This window comes from Triplophysa rosa, linkage group LG22 (genome assembly GCF_024868665.1).
Source record: "Triplophysa rosa linkage group LG22, Trosa_1v2, whole genome shotgun sequence".
NCBI classification, from domain to species: Eukaryota; Metazoa; Chordata; class Actinopteri; order Cypriniformes; family Nemacheilidae; genus Triplophysa; species Triplophysa rosa.
Genome location: NC_079911.1, coordinates 8,856,345 through 8,874,802, shown reverse-complemented (window position 1 = coordinate 8,874,802; position 18,458 = coordinate 8,856,345). Strand labels below are relative to the sequence as shown.

At 38.8% G+C, this 18,458-nt stretch overlaps 1 protein-coding gene across 1 annotated transcript; it reads left to right on the top strand.

Annotated features, from left to right (window-relative positions):
- Positions 1-1,420: 1,420 nt before the first annotated feature.
- Positions 1,421-13,715, top strand: LOC130546123 (5-hydroxytryptamine receptor 7). Its single transcript, XM_057321227.1, has 2 exons — positions 1,421-1,962; positions 10,882-13,715. The coding sequence occupies exons 1-2, from the start codon at positions 1,505-1,507 to the stop codon at positions 11,630-11,632; spliced, it is 1,209 nt and encodes a 402-aa protein (XP_057177210.1). The 5' UTR covers positions 1,421-1,504; the 3' UTR covers positions 11,633-13,715.
- The last annotated feature ends 4,743 nt before the right edge of the window (positions 13,716-18,458 follow it).

The window sequence follows — 18,458 nt, the reverse complement described above, 5'->3', positions numbered from 1 at the left end:
TCTGTTATGCGCCGTTTTGTTTTTGCCCTTTTATTTCCTGATCGTGTGGAGCATCTTTACTCCTTACTCGCGGATTAAACTAAACTCCAATCGACCACAGTACACGCAAACGCATTTCCTATAACATGGCGGCATATGTTTCGCGCACAGAATTTTGGGTACTGTAGTTACAGGTTTTTCAAACGTATTAAAACATAACCTATCGCTATGGAACAACCCCCTTGGATTATTCGATTATCTTGATATTTGATTTTATTAGATACCCCAACCAGTTTATTCATGCAAATACACGCAGTGCAGAAGATTAAAACTATAGGTGAGACAATTCATATACTAATCGAGTATTGTCACCCAGTGGTCAAATACATACAGTAAAATGTTAATGGTTAAAAAACAAAGTTAGAAAATGATCATATATATACATTTATATACAAGTTTTAAAGGTGATTTTCGGTGATTGTGGTATGAGAAGGTACACAATGAAATTGGAAAATCATGCATTGGATGACTTTGTCATTATAAATAAACAGGTTAGTACTACTATTTCACAAAGTAGGTACATTTAAAAACATTATTTCAAATGTACTTAATAAAATAAAATGACACGATTCAAGAACCATTATTGTCACTATGCAAAGTACAGCAATACTAGAACAGTGCATGCAAGCTAAATGACAAATTTAAAGAACTTTAATGAATAGGCTAGGGCTAGTCTAAAAAGATGGTAGTGCGTGACAGTGTTAACTGTTAAAAATCATCCCAACTCTCACATTCTATATAATTCAATCAATGTACGACATGACTAAATATCCGTCCTGCTCATTGACCTCCTTGGTCAAATTGAAACTTTCTTAAAGACAAAGATTCATCGCCAGAGGGCGACCTTTACTGCACATAAAGTGAGCATCTATGCATTTCAGAAATTAAGTCAAAGATTCACTGTTGTTTTTATATGAAGTGTTCTGCAGACACTATAGTTCACGTAGAAAGTGTACCAAAATAGTAGGCTGCATTTTTAATGTTATTAAAGTTGCATTATTCTGTAAAAACGGAGAGAATTGCATTATTGATTAGGCTACATTTAATTACACGTATTAATAATATTAACAAACAACATTATTGCACATTCAATTATAAGATAATTCAATAGCAATAATGTTTTTACCAAAATTAGCAAAAAATATTATTGTTCCAAGAAAAATATAATATACATTAGGCCTACTTTAAAGAGAAATAAGAGGATGGATGGCTGTTGCATATAATGCAGGGTAATTTCTCAATGTCGCGGAGAATGTTCTGAAAACTAGGCTACACACACTCTGTGTTTGGTTTTTCCCACTCGACACACCAGTCCAGTCCAGTGTGGACATGCATATATGCTTTCGTTTATTTGGTTACAGTGGAACAGTGAAGCCAGACTCTGAAAGGTCGTAGGCATAATGACGTTCAATGGTCATTTCATGCGCGCGGATGCTTTATTCACTCTCAAAATATCGATACCGTGATGTTCACGACACTTGGAGCCGAACTGGTTGTGGGATCCAGACACACCGACATCGCATTTCTCAACGGAACAACTGAGTTTTTACCAACTGTGATAACCACAGCGGTGTCCAAAAGTAACGAGTCCTGTGGAGAGCAGCAGAACCTGGACTTGACTAAGACCATCATCATTGGGATAATGCTTAGCACCATAACCGCGATCACGGTGATGGGTAACACTCTGGTTGTCATCGCGGTTTGTGTTGTGAAAAAACTAAGACAGCCGTCAAACTATTTACTAGTGTCTCTTGCCATAGCGGACCTGTCCGTGGCGGTGGCAGTGATGCCTTTTGTTATAGTGACTGATTTGACAGGAGGCGTCTGGTTGTTTGGGGAGGTTTTCTGCAACATCTTTATTGGGATGGATGTCATGTGCTGTACGGCTTCAATAATGACATTGTGCGTGATCAGTGTGGATAGGTAAGTTAATCAATTGTGTAAAGATTTTCTTCTCCACCAACCAACATATCGGTGACACTTTAAAACAACTTTTTTAATGACGTTAGCAAACATAATGACGTTTTTAGAGGCTTAATAGATCATTTTAAAGTGCGCTTGAATAGTCGAGCAATATCAGAGCAATAAACGACAATGTTTAACAGCATTTTATAGCGAAAACTTGGTAACACTTTACAATAAGATTGTATTCGTTAACATGCATTAACTATCACGAACTTACAATGAACAACAGAGTTTGTCAGCTTTTATTAATCCCTGTTAAATTTAGTTAAGATCAATACAATTACTAATTTTAGTTTATGGTGCATTAACTAATGTTAACATTTACCATGTTTGATTTTAAAAAATGTATTAAAAATGCTAAAATTGACATAACTGAGAATAATAAATAAAATTATTATCATGTTAGCTAATGCATTAACTATTAACTTATCGTAAAGTGTTACTGAAAACTTGTGAAAAGTGAAAATCTTATCCAAGCTTTTGGAGTAATAGTTAGGATGTAGCCTATATCATAGTTAAACCTGCTTAATCTAATAATGTAATACCAACATTTATTATAAAATATGATTGCATTTTATTTTTATTTGGAGCAGAAGTCGTCTTTATAACAGTACACAAATCCAAATTGTTTGAAATTGTTCTTCTGACTCAAAGTCATATGTGACAACTAGCCCCCCCCCCCTCTATTCAAAACTGAGCTGACAACACCATTCATTTGTTTTCATAAAATGAAAAAAAATCTTAAACACATGCATTACTCTAAATCAAATAGGCTAACAGAGATTTAAATATCATTTGAAACCCCGCCTAGACTTTGAAGCTGTGTCCTGGTGTGTGTGCAATTTGATAGCTCTCTTTTGATAGCTGGAACCCCAATGCAGGAGGTGAGTTTTGCATACTGCATTAGCCTGCTTAGCTGTAATAATTCAATTAAATAGTCAGTCCCTTTCTAGAATAACAGTGATGAACAATGGTCTGATCAAAATGTGTAAGCATTTAATTTAAAACAAAGACACATTATGCATAATGTCAATTCAAATGCACGGCTGTGAAATGACATCAGTATGGTGGTGTGTCCTGCATAATTAATGGTGCATTTACTTAATAGGGAATATTGAATATCTTTATTATTACACAATGAATATTAATCTCATGAAATGAGAGCTATTGCATTATCTTTTTGTAAACTATATTGGATTTAGCCATTAAGATATATTGGAATTAACCATGAAAAACTGGTAAATAATGAGTGCAGTTTTAGTTATCTTCATTCAGTTTAATTATATTATAGTTTTCAAATAAATAAATAAGTGTATTTATAACAAATGTGTTATAAGAAACTACTGTAGGCTACTACATGACAGTATTGTTTATTGTAAAGTAACAGAAAGCGATTGTAAAAAAGTCAGAAATAGGTTCCAGTATTGCTGTACAAGGTGGTGTATTGTATAAGTACATTCAGTACCACATTTCAATTTTAAAGTACAATAAATCTGTGTTTAATTACTAAAGAAAAGTAATATGTTGTACTTTCTCAGCATAATGTTTAAGTTTTCATGGGTTGGTGATGGTGAGCTGAGAATTTTAAATTCTTAGAGTAATCCGTCTGTACAGTGTTTTTTTGTTGAGTAAGATTTTAATGCTGCATGCTAAACAGGCCCAGACTTCAATTCGCAGCCATAAGTATTCAACTGCTTCACCAACCTTCACAGTTACAGTGAATTTTGCAAGTACTGGAGCTAAATAATTCAAGGATCATAGATGGCTGTAGAAATATTCTCTTTTGAAGAGATTTTCAGCTTTGTGCAAAGTTTCCTCTCAAGCTTAAGGTCTTCATCACAGACGGTAAATCTCTGTCACGGTGACCGGCTGGAAGAACCCAAGCGCAGGCAGCGGCGATGAAGGGGTTAACAAATATATTTATTTAAACACAAACAGAACAAAAACACCCACAATGGGGAAAAACCGAACTAAGAAATAAATATCAAACAAAAAGACTTCCCACGAGGGGGCAAAAATGAAAACAAGACAAATAAACTGAACTCAAGGACACGACCAAACGTCTTAAAATAATACAAGGCACAAAACTCACAAAACACGAACAGGCAAGGAACAGGAACACGGGTAAGCACACGAACAGGCAAGGAACAGGAACACGGGTAAGCACACGAACAGGCAAGGAACAGGACCACAACACAATCCAGACAACGCACATACATAATACAAGAGCACAGGACAAAGAAACAGGAGGGTATATATAGGGAAGACAAACGAGGGATAACGACATGGGGCAGGTGGGGACATTAAACACTCAGGGAAAGATAACGAGGAAACGAGAGGAATGGGGCCAATGACAAGACACTGGAGAGAACGTATATTATTGTCAAACGGACAATAATATGTTTCTCTCCACACATAACCAAAGACTTTGCCATGGCTCTGCTACAGGACCAAGAAAAACATGACTAAGGAGGCAGAGCCATGACAGAAGCCCCCCTTTAATGAGCACCTCCAGGTGCTCACCAAGGGGTAGACGGACAAGACAAGGCAGCCCGAGACAAAGACAAAAACCAGACAAACATGGTGAACATGACAAGGGGTAGACAGGACAACAAGACTACAGGATTGGGGTGGGATAACAAGAACAACAAACATGGGAGGGGGGGTGGGCAAAACAAGAGTTCACGGGGGGAAAACCAAAAGGGTTGGGGGAAACAGTCCCAGTCCCCGGCTGCGCTCGAGGGCGCTGAGTCCTGGGGGACTTAGGAGGAGTCCCGGGGGAACAGTCTTTGGCCCTGGGAGTCTCCCAGGGACCGGCTGGACAGGGCTTGACGCCGGCTGGAAGGCGGCTTGACGCCGGCTGGAAGGCCGGCTGGACAGGCTTGACGCCGGCTGGAAGGCCGGCTGGACATGGCTTGACGCCGGCTGGAAGGCCGGCTGGACAGCACGCGGCTGGACCGCTGACAGCACGCGGCTGACGTGGACGCCGGCTGGACTACCCGGACTGGACCTGCGCGGACTGACACCGGACTGGACGGCTGACGCCGGCTGACACCGGACTGGACGGTGACCGGCTGACGCCGGCTGACCGGACGACACGGTGACCCACTGACGTGCACCGGCTCGGTGTCTGGAGTCCACTGTCTGCCTTGCCTCTTCTTCTTCCGCCAGCCACCCGGCTGGTGGTCGGGTGATGGAAGGAGGTATACAGGACGGCTGGCTCCGGCTGGGACTCCTCGGAGGTGGTCCCCAGGACGCTCGCCTCCCCCGCTTGCCCACGAGGCTGGTGGACGGTGGAGAGGCTGCCGAGAGATGAGGGGATGGCGTGGTGATCCCACAACCCCGATCTGCAAGGGACCGTCCTCGGGGATAGCCGCCAGTCCCGTGAGAGGCTCCGCCATGGACATTCCCCTGGGCTCCTCACGATTCATCGCGAGTTCGACCTGGTCCGCGAAGCCCAGGTGTCTCAACCGGCGCATCTCAGCTGGCTCGAAGGGTTCATCGAGGCAGCTGTTGAAGATTACCTTCAACTCTGCCTCGGTGAACCCCGAGTAGCGCGCGGTGGACAGGAAGTCCATGGCGAAGTCCTTCACAGGGGTCCCCCTCTGGCGGAAGCCGAACAGGACGTGAGCCTGGCGGCTCCTGTACGCCTCGTCCGACTCCATGCCTGCTGGGTTCGGTGTGGCTCGTATATTCTGTCACGGTGACCGGCTGGAAGAACCCAAGCGCAGGCAGCGGCGATGAAGGGGTTAACAAATATATTTATTTAAACACAAACAGAACAAAAACACCCACAATGGGGAAAAACCGAACTAAGAAATAAATATCAAACAAAAAGACTTCCCACGAGGGGGCAAAAATGAAAACAAGACAAATAAACTGAACTCAAGGACACGACCAAACGTCTTAAAATAATACAAGGCACAAAACTCACAAAACACGAACAGGCAAGGAACAGGAACACGGGTAAGCACACGAACAGGCAAGGAACAGGAAACACACAACACAACACAACACAACACAACACAACACAACACAACACAACACAACACAACACAACACAACACAACACAACACAACACAACACAACACAAAACCGAACAGAACAGAACAGAACAGAACAGAACAGAACAGAACAGAACAGAACAGAACAACACAGAACAACACAGAACAACGCACATACATAATACAAGAGCACAGGACAAAGAAACAAGAGGGTATATATAGGGAAGACAAACGAGGGATAACGACATGGGGCAGGTGTGGGACATTAAACACTCAGGGAAAGATAACGAGGAAACGAGAGGAATGGGGCCAATGACAAGACACTGGAGAGAACGTATATTACTGTCAAACGGACAATACTATGTTTCTCTCCACAAATAACCAAAGACTTTGTCATGGCTCTGCTACAGGACCAAGAAAAACATGACTAAGGAAGCAGAGCCATGACAATCTCCACGTACCCAAATACACCCAAAGCACCCCATGCACTTGTTGGAGATCTGTTGATTTCAGTCAATAAGCATGACAAAAAAATGGACTAAAAACATTTTTATTGAAAATAAATGATAAAAGATGTAGCTTTCATTCATTTATTTTCTGAATATAAACATAAAGCCCCATTAGCGGCAAGATGGGACAAGAGTAGGAGAATTTTTAACATTTAGCCTACACAAATATCATTGACAGTCACATACTTATTTCGGAGAAACATGTAAAAATTTTTGCATTTCAAGTACTTTCAGCGTAGTATCTGAATAATTTCATTACAACTTCTGTATTGTTCTGCTCCAGTGAACACGGTGTACATCATGGAGCTATGTTTAGGCATGGCATTGTTGAATCCACAAATGCATCTCCATTGTGATTGGAACAGGCAATGTGGGCCCCTTTACACATCCATAACAACGAATTCATTCCCCCATAGAGAACAATTCATACAATACAGGCATTCTGCACTTTCCCTGTCTGCCAAGAAAACCGTGTGTTTGGGTGCCATTTATCCCAAATACATTTCTTTCAATACAAAAATGGTATAATTGCCTAGAAAAAAATAAAATGTTTGTTTAAAACATTAATCAAATATTTCAATATTTCAAATTCTTTCTTGATATAATGTTATGGGACATGTACATGTAGTGTGATCCATAATAATGAAATTATATAATGTCCTCTGTAATATGTTTTACTAGACATACTGTTCGTGTATAAAACAGGGACAAATAAGATACTTGAGAATACTAATTCATCATTTCAAACTGAAAAACCTCTTGATGAAATCATTTGGATTTCACAAAAGGGGCTTGAAATCCAGATGATGTTGAATTGAAAGACACAATTCTCTAATCAGACCTCTGCAGATCATTTGTTTTATCTTTTTGTGTATCTATTTCAAGTGAATAAGTCTTGATATTATCCATCAGTTCAAGAGGCTTTCATTACACATCATTGAACACTGAGGTGCAAATTGACTAAGATGCATATAATTGACAAATTACAGCCACATAATGATCCTGTTATATTCAGACCTTCAACTTCACTTTGATCCACATTTTCCCTTTCGTCTGACCGCCGCTCCGCTGAAACCATCTGCCTGTGCCAGCTTCAGTCGAATCATAGTCGAACACATAATGTAGCTGTTGGTGCTCGGAACATTGATATAACACAATTACAATTACATTTTGTTCCCTCGACTGTACTTCAAGATCAAAATATTGTGCTGCTCGGACTGAAATGTGTAGCCTACAGCAACTAAAATAATATTGATGTTAGCTTGTGTACCGTGTTACTGTCTGTCTCTATAGGAGTAGATGCAAGTTCTTTAAAGTTCTCAGATGTGAAATATAACTTGATATTTCTTTTGCAGTATATGGTCCCCGATTAATTTCCGACTCATTGAAAGTCACAGTAACAGGTTTGTCTAAGATGCATTTGATTGAACTGCCAATGTCAGCAGCTGTTCAATCTTGAGAAGTGCATTACAATCTACCATATTCTCTTTTCATCCCACTTATGAGCTGCGCACTGTTTCCAATTCAGTTATTATTTGCAGTCTTTGAGTGGCTTCTTGTATTTGTATTTCGTCCATTTGGATTGGGGGCGCACAGAGCAAAGTGGAGTTTAGAACGTACTCAACATCAAAAGATGCCCACACTGCTGATTATTTTGCTTTCAAACTTGGCAAATTTGCTTTGTAACCTTAAAATGAATATTACAAGTAAATATAATGTAAAATGCCACTGTTTAATTTCCAGCAGAAAAAAGTAATTAGGTTAGAAAGCACTTTATGGACTAATATGAAATGGTTTCATGGTCGGCCGATTTATTTGGAGTTTCTGTGTCTGTGAACGAAAGGTTTTAAATAACTTAAATGACCAGTCCAATAAGAGTGTCTCTAAGCTGTTCTTGATCACGAGGAATCTCATGCGTGAAATTAGTTTAAAAGCCAGGCGGGGGAATACACACTTTTTAAAAAACTTTTTTGCTACCTTCAAAATATGGATCCATAACAGATTCAGGCTTGCAGAAAGATCCATTGAAATGAAAAAGATTTCGACGAAAATTAAAACAAATCTGTAGAAGTATATGGATTAAGAAGAAATGATTGGAGAGATCGGGGCACAGTCGGGAGATGTCAGGTTTGAACTCATATGATTCATCTGAGCACCAAGACTCACTCAATGAGTTGGAGGATGTGAACGAACCACGGTGCATTTGAATGTTAACACTTTCAATGCATTCATTCCGTGTCTTTTGTGCTCAAGGTTAATATATCACTACAGAGAGAGAGCCTCAGGAAGAAAGAATTCTAATGCATTGCATGTTCCCTATAAAGTAGGTGTTATTTTAAAAGCTTTTGAAAGCATCAGAAAGCCAAAGTGAACACTGATACTTTCTGACAAAGCCATCACACCGAACGTATGAATAAACATTTAACATGTACAGAGAAACTAAACCTTTTATGTACATGCATCTATATGAATTATGGATTAACACTTTCAGGTGAAAAATATCTGCTCTTAGCTTTGCGAGTTCACTTATCTGAGACTCGCACCCGAGCAGCACAAAACAAATGACCCGTGTTGAGACTTTTGCAGAGAAGCTATAAGCAACCCCAAACCATAATTTATCCCTAAAATCTGAGGTAAATTATAGTTGAATAACAATGGTGTATGGACCTAAACCTGGTTGTAAGCTTAAACTTCACATGAACTGTAAACTTATCCCTGAAATCTGGTTGATTGAAATGTTGTCCCAGGATAAGCAATAATGTTAAACTAACCTAGCTATGTGTAAATTCGCCCCCTATCTCCTATATAGTGCACTCGGGTGTCTGCCATTTTGTAGTGTTGTCCGAATTTTGAGTGAACAACTCATTCCCTACATTTGTTCACTACTTTTTACCCAAAATGCACTCTTATTTTGAGTGTACATCATGTATCATTCACTCACTCTATTTTGATACAACGCTAAACAACAGCCTGATTAGAAACAGCTGGAGGACAGTGACAGTTAATGCCACGAATGTAAATTTATACACTTGTATTTGTTCTCGTTGACTTTTTGAGAATAAACAGATTAAATGAATGTTTTGGACAGTAGTGTTTTATTTGAAATATGTTCAATAATTTTATCAAACGTAATAAATAAAAAATAATAATAATAATTAAACGTGACAAACAGTTGTTTTGTTCTCTTTAATATAAACTAATACAATAAACGTGACAAATAAGGTGAAAATGAACTTTACCATTTTGCAAAACCCATAAAGCCACACAGGTGTAATATAAGCGTTATGATGAATGTCCACGACAGTACTGTCAGAGTACATATTAGATCCCTTAGGAAAATTTACCATGGTTTTACTACAGTTAAAACCAAAAAAACATGGTTACTGTAGTAAAACATTGGTTATCACAAAATAACCATGGTTTTGAAAAACGATGTAAACGATGGTTAATGTATGGTTTTGCCCTAAGTAATCAATGCACCAAAAAACCATGGTTACTACACTTGTACCACAAAAAAAACATGGTTAATTTTCGTAAGGGATATTACATAATATTATGTCAGTGTCCGAAATCTTTCACTCATTTTCATTCACTTCTTCCTTATATAGTGGACTATTTAGCATTCGCTATAGGCTATAGGGAATAGTGAATGAGTGAACTAGTGAGAGACAGGATGTTTATAAAACTTATTAATTGGGTTTGACAGGGTTTTTGTAACTAACCACCCCAAAACTGAGTAAAAAACAAACATTTGGACTCCTGACCGATTGAGACTTAGCTTAGATTTATGCCGCTGTCACACTAGACTTCACGTTCCATTGACTTCCATTCATACGCATGCGAATGTGTTAGACCAGAAACGCAAGGTTGTGCGAAAAAATGTTGCATTTCGCTACGTCCAAAGGTCAAGTTTAGAGAACTCGGACTCGACCTGTGAATTCGTATCACATGACAATGTGTGACCAATAGAACATCGATACGCAACGATGTGACCTTTTCAGTTGGAGGAAATGCTAATAATAATTTCACAATTTTGTTCAAACAGCTTTAAAATAACAAAAACATTCATTCTGAAAGCCTTGAAAGACTTGCACCTCTTGCAAACATGTCTGGTTGTCATGTCAGAGAATCATCTGTACACGCAAAATCCTTTCCACTCTGGTTGCTGATGAACTTCAGGTCAGTAGGAATTTCTTGGGTCTGATGCTTTTGAGATATGTTGAGTCCTGTCTGGCATATTATGGGCAGATCTTTGGGTTCAGTTCAGTTGCTTTGAGGAATGCTGTTCTTAGCTGAATCGTCAAACATGTCATGTGAAGTTATCTTATTAACCGCGTACCTCGTCTATCCTCTGTTTCTGTAGATACCTTGGAATCACTCGACCCTTGACTTACCCCGCAAGACAGAACGGACAGCTGATGGCCAAGATGATAGTGGGCGTCTGGTTAATGTCTGCATCCATCACTCTACCCCCGTTCTGTGGCTGGGCTCAGAACATCAACACGGCGGGAGTTTGTCTGATCAGTCAGGACGTGGGCTACACCCTCTATTCCACCGCTGTGGCCTTCTACATCCCAATGGTGGTCATGCTTTTCATGTATTACAAGATTTTCAAAGCTGCCCGCAAAAGCGGGGCCAAACACCACTTCACCGCCCTTTCCCCAACCCAGCTGCCATGTCCCGAGCCCACGTTAAACACTGTCGAGGGACTCTGCATGCAAGGACTGAAGAACGCCTCAGCAACCGAGGAGTTCTCCACCCTGTCCTGCCTGCTGAATCGCGAACGCCGGAGCGCCTCCATTTTCAGACGCGAACAAAAAGCGGCCACCACGCTTGGGGTGATCATGGGTGTCTTTTCGTTCTGCTGGTTGCCGTTTTTCCTCTTCACAACAGCACGACCGTTTATCTGTGGGCTGCTCTGCAACTGCGCCCCCATTTGGCTGGAGCGGGTACTGCTGTGGTTGGGCTACACCAACTCGCTCATGAACCCTTTCATCTACGCCTTCTTCAACCGAGACCTGCGTTCAACTTATAAAGACCTGCTTCGCTGCCGTTATCGGAACATCAACCGTCGACTCTCGGCTATGGGAGTGCATGAGGCTCTCAAACTCTAAAAGGCTCACAGGCACACTGTACATAAAGCAACAACACTTGGGGTCTTATCCATAAAGGCCCTTTCTCATGGCTCATGCCGGTGTTCATTACATCTAACTGAATGAAGCAAAACGTCAGATGCGATGTTTCCAGAGGTGCCGCATTACATAGTGATCAAGTGTGGAAATCATGATTCTTGAAATGTCGAAACAAACCATTTGATGCACCGATAATGATTCCTGGACAGTTTGCATGATGTTTGTAACTCATTGCTATCCTTAACTCTGCAAAACGCCTATTCCGTAAAATCCAATAACCAATTTGGTGTCATGTTGAGTTGTTTGTTAAGGCAGTGTGAATTAGATGCATAAAGTGGTCATTCTAGACGTTTCATTCCATTCATGTAAATGCAGCAAGTGAGAAATGCAAGCTCGGGCAAAATTTCAGTGTACCTAAATTCAAGTTTGGTGAACTCTAACCTGCGAATTTGTATCACTTGAAGACGTGTGGCCAATATAGTCGTGACCTTTTCAGAAAATCCATGATGGAGAAAACACTGCTAATAGCGTTTTCACGCAATGAAGTATACACAGGGGTCTGTGTAGAAATATCGCATGCTAAAAGTAATTGTACATGTTGTGTAAAATGTTACCATTGTTAGGTCGGTGAGCTTTTTGTTGAAAAGAAAAGGTCCAAAATTGTTTTGTTGCCATAGTATGGCAGTCCTTCAATTCAAATGCATTCCAATATTGTAAAGTCTGTGAAACTTTGTGAGACAAGTTCTCATTTCTGTATTTCAAGACTTGTTGTAATGTACGTTTTCACATTTACTGTGCACACTTCCCATTATCTTGCTACCTAGCAACCTTATAAAAATGGCCTTCTGTGATGCTTTCTGCAAGGCTTTTCGTGTCGAGGTCAAAGCCGTGCGTAACGTTCGCTTGGCGCGGCAATTGAAATCAATTGTACATAAGATGACAATGGCTTTATTTCTTTGATAAGTAACACAAGGTAATGGCCTTTCATTAGCCATTCGGTTTGTTACTCAAAGAATACATCGGTCACGAATTCAAACAAAATACCCTGAACAAACAAATAGACGAAAAACAAGATGACTGAGTAGTATTGCTGATGTTTACTTGTGTTTTCAGTGATTGCTACATTGAAACATAACACTCTGTTTTGCCAGTGGATTACGTTTCAGTGTTTACTCAGCGCATTAGCATGAAAGTATATTGCTTTATTCATTTATTACAAAATGTCATGCCGAAGTAAAATGAGTAAATATAAGCAGGTTACAGCATTCAAATGATGTGCATAAGTGGCGTAGAAGATGCATATGTGAATAGAGTGCTAAGATCAGCCGAAAACACATTAAAACAATTTATCAACACAATTATTTGCAATATACGCTTTAATGAAGCAACATACTAATATCCTGCTGACTGAAAACACCGTTTGATGCCTGTTTGACACACAGTGATGGCACACAGACAGCACTAGATCATTTATGCGGGTTAATCGGTTACACTTTGAGGTTTTGCTTTACTTAAATGTGAATGTGACACACATACTCATGTAAATAGATTTCGTGACGATCGGGTTAGCAACTCCTCTCAAGAGTTTATTCCCGATACCTGTTACATAATTAATGGCCGCTATCCAAGAAAACGCTCAGTGTAGTAAAAATCTGTACTTAGTGTGTAGAGAGAGTGTATAAGTGACACACAAACGTGCGCTTTTATTTTGTAAAGGCTACAGAGCTACGCGCTGACTATGCATGCGGTGTAAAACAACCTTTATTGTCTGTTGTCTGTGTTTAAGTGTGTTTTGAGTAATCTAAATAATGTGAAACGAAAAAAGAAAACTTTATAGACTGTACAGCAGTTGTGTGATATTGTGATTCCATGTGCTAAATACTGAAAAAATATCAGCTCATGAATTAAAACTCATTGGCAACACATTGGCCCTCATCATGCGAACACGGAGAGCTTGTATTAATATTCTCCATGCTGTTCACTCCGTGTTAGTTTTGGAAAATGTTAATATGAGTTCTGGTGTACATGCCTAAACGTATCAATACCAATGTTTTCTTAATAAATATTACCCTCATGAATATTGTATATGTGTTTCATTTACATACTATTAAAAGCCCATGTGTTTGCTGCACTTGTTTACCATTTGGTGAAAGTCTTGAATATTATTAGCACAAATATGTTTACTTCACCTTATCGGTGAAGTCAGCTTATTTAGACTGATCTGGGTCTTTCAGGTGGAAATGACGGAAACGGAAGATAAATAGATTGATTTAACATGATGATTAATCAGAGCGTGTGCTTTTAATTAACACTCAGATGCATTTTACATGCAAAGCGACTTCCTGTGAGATGTTGTTTTCCTCATGTTTAAAACTCATCTGTTTCTCTCGTGAAGTTTCTCACGACAACTGCTTGGATTTTACATCTTGACAACCATTTTACGTCATTATTTCTGAAATGTGTTAAAGAAAGCTAAAACATGCCTGAGCATGCTGGCTGGTTTTTAGCTGGCTGGTTTAACTGGTTTTGACAAACTTTGTTGCTGGTTAGGCTGGACTTAACTGGTTAGCCTGGAAGACCAGTTGACTCACCAGTTAAAACCCCAGCTTGGCCATGCTGGGAGGTCCATCTTAAACCAGCTGACCAGCCAACTTTTCTAACAGACTAGCAATGAAATGGGCAGAAAAATCTTATAGACTAAGATTGTAGGAAGAACCTGACCCATAAATAAAATATTTCAAAATGTAAAAAGATGTTTTTTTTAAAGGGATAGTTCTTCATATTCTGTCATAATTTACTCACCCTTATGTAATTTCATACCTGTATGAATTACTTTGTTCCGTTGAACACAGAGAAAGATATTTGGAAGAATGTTAGTCATTTTCAGTTCCGGGACATCATTGACTGCCATTGTAGGAAGAATTAAATGGTAGTCAAAGGTGCCCGAGAACTCTTTGCTTTCCTAAATTCTTCAAAATATCTCATCATGTGTTCAACAGAACAAAAAAATACAATATTTTTTTCCTACTATGGTGGATGATGTCCCAGAACTGAAAATTGCTAACATTCTTCCAAATATCTTTCTCTGTGTTCATTGGAACAAAGAAATGTATATAAGTTTGAAACAACCCGAGAGTGAGTAAATGATGACAGATTTTTCATTTTTGGATGAACTATCCCTTTAATCTGCATTAAAGAAATTATAGGGGAGACCATAGCTTGTCGTCATATGTTTACTTAATTTGTCATTGTTGGATTGTTACGTAATGGTAATGGTTCCACCATTATTGACCAGGAGACAAAGGTTGGAAATGTTGTCAAAATCATTAAACTAAACATGAGTATTGGTAATGATAACATACAAAAATATCACATCATTCTTTTGGTTAATATAAATTAAAATCAGGGCTGGAAATCTGGGAATGTGGGGTACAGGGAGAAAAATTCAAAGGGGATGGGTGATGGGCCCCCCTCAAAATGTACGATTTCTCATTTTTGTCCATGAAAATGCCTCAAACCCTCTAAAAATAAGAAATATGTCTCTATCTATAGAGTCCCGCCATTGATTTTCAGGCATTTACACCACTGATTATGATTAATACATTGCATGAAATTACATAAAATATGTAAATATAAAATATGTTAATACATATGCAAAATTGTCAACAGCAGTGTGGTTGTATTATGTTCACTTCTTTAAACAAGAGCTCAAGCTTAAATGCTTAATATTTTGATTAGGAGGATAACGTTCACCAACTCGTTCTACCTTGTTACCGAGATAGTCCAACTTCCCTTTGTGACAACTAGCCCCGTTATACCCATATAAACCACAGCATAATTACAACATGCATAATTATGAAGGCAATCAACACACACTAATTAAGTATGTCTAGATTGCCCAAACTCTTCAATTTCTAGGAAATTTTATGCATGCTAGATGATAAACAAACTAAGAAGTGCATCTGCACGCACCCAAACAGTTTTCCCAACGGTGAAATAAACCACATACAGTGAAAACAAGCTGGAGCTCTGGAGCTGTGGACGTAACGGCTACACCACCCAACTAGTGATGGCAAGGTCAGAGGTCCGATCTCCAGAACATACTGATAAATTGCATGCACTATAGTTGCTTTGAATAAAAGCATCTCAATAACACATAAACTCAAGTCACTGGCTTAAATGTAAAGAAACACACCAAAGACGCTATATCATTTACACGAGTGTAATGCCGCATCACTTAGCAATAAGGAAAGAACAGCGTCCCAAATAATCAAGTAACTTTTTTGAGTGCTGCTCAAGGCTCCCTGCGCCCACTTCAGCCGGTCAGAACGTTGCATTCCAAAACTAGACATTTGAATTCAAGTTTCTCACTTGAGGGTTTGCCATCTGCTCTTCTGTCTGTATTCTACAACACTGCTCCATCGAAGTGACAGCTTCTACCTTCTGCTTTATCCCGCCTGGGCGCTGAAGACACCCCTAACTTCGCTTAACCTCAATCTAACAGCAGGAAGTCGAGATTTGCGGGGGGGCTTTCTGCTTGAATCAACCGAGCTATCGAGCTTTCACGCTGAATATGTTCACATTCGCTCCACGCCTCCGAGCTGTGAATACTCAGATACTCCCGAACACCAGCTGAAGTTATCAGAAGAGGTGAAAGGCTTCCTACTTTTTGGGTTTTGCGGCATCATCAAGATTTGCCTGGTGATGCAATACTCAGTCGGGCTCATTTATGAAACATGAACAGAATTTCGGTATAAGTGATATGGAACAAATCATCTCTAAGACTAATATTGCAACCAAGTTACCTCAGATTTCAAAATGGATTATGCATATGGATTATGTATAGTTTCTCAATGGCCCTTTGTTAAGTGATTTGCATTTAGAACGACCCCACAAGTGGCGTCTTTTGGAAAGCGTTTTTACTTTTTTGTTGTTGAAAACACTGAATAAGTAACAGACAGATTTCTGGGAGTTGGGTCACACTCAAAGTAAAATTACATGCACACATGCACTCACAAGTGAAGCCAGCTAATAGACTAATTGAAATGAGATCAAAGCAGAGGAGCATGAAACTTCAAAGTGGTATAAGCTCGAGTATATGCTGCTTGGTGGAAAAGTACATTAGTCCTTGCTTCTGATATATTTGCATTGCCTGGGATCAAAGGGGGCTCATATGGCCATCTGAAGTTTTGTTAATTATCATTCATTTTCAAAACTAATAGGTCCGGCAAAAACATGAATGTGAAATGTACGAATTGACAAACAGATCACCACAAGGATTGTCAAACTAATTTTAAAATACCACATAATAATCCTAAAATACACGATCTACGGAACAGCTTGCAAGCTACTTGATAAAATGAATTGCTGTTGCTTAAATCAATTAATAATTTTCAGTTTTTCTGAATTTACTGTTGAATATCTGGTAACAACAACACAGTTTTCACGTTCTTGAATGTGCCGAATGTAGTTTATGAAAAAGAAACACATCTCAAGAGCCTTGTTCTCCACTAATTTGAACGCAAGACGTCTTGTGTTAAGTGCAGTTAGTCAGTTTACATTTCACAGGTGTTACTGTAATTCGTTTATAAATCGCTGTCTGCATTAATACATCATCAGTTACTGTACATGTACTAAAAATCAATATATGTTGGCATACAGCAAAATAACTGAAGATAGATATCCGATCTGCACAAAACTGAAAAAAGCTCTGTGGGTTTATTGATATGAATTCAATTTGTGTTAGGTCCATGTAACCTCACTGATATATAAATATAAAAATGAATACATTGTTTTAATTAGTAATTTACTCACCCTCATGTCATTCCAAATCTTTATGACATTCTTTCTTCTGCAGAACACAAAAGAAGATATTTTGAAGAATGTTGATAACCGAACAACCACTATTGACTTACATTGTATGAACACAAAACCATTTCTTTAAAAACTGTTTTTATTTTCCACAGAGGAAAGAATCATGCAGGTTTAAAATGACAAGAGGATGAATACATGGTGAGAGAATTTTATTTTCATAATACTTTATCTAGAATAAACTGTATATTTTATTCAGCCGCGGAAAAAAATAAGGAGTAGTTCCCTTCAAAATTTGCCCCCCATTGACTTTCCATAGTAATTTTTATTCCTACTATGGAAAGTCAATAGGGGCCAATTTTGAAGTTAACTACTCCTTTAAGAGACAATTTCTGAGACATTTTCTCTGATTTTAAAATGTACTATTTATAGGTATGTGTTTAGGTAAAATGATCATTTTTGTTTCATTCTGTGAACTAACAATATTTTTACCAAATTTCTGATTGCATTTATTTGCAGAAAAGTGGAGAAACATACGGCAAAGAAAACAAGTTCAGAGTCACTTTTGAGCAATACAAATATTTGTACATGTATTAAAAAAAAGTTAGACAAATATTTTTAAGTGATAACTTTGGTTTTATTCACAGTTTCCATGTGTCTTGTCATGCTATCAGTCTTTCGCATTGCTGTTGGATGACTTTATGTCACTCCTGAGGTTTGATTTTGTTGAAATTCAACAGACACTGGACTGGAATGGCCACACAGAAAAATCGCCAGTGTTAAAAAAGGTCAAATTAACACTCACAGTGTATATATAACACTCTCAAAGTGTGGATTATATATAGACTGTGAGAGTTCATTTGACCTTTTTTAACACTGGCGATTTTGCTGTGCACAACACTGTACATCTAGAAATGCTGATCTGAAAATTTGGAATGGTCTCTTATTTGTTTGCGCGTTCAACCAAGGATGTCCACAATACCTGAAAATCATTTCC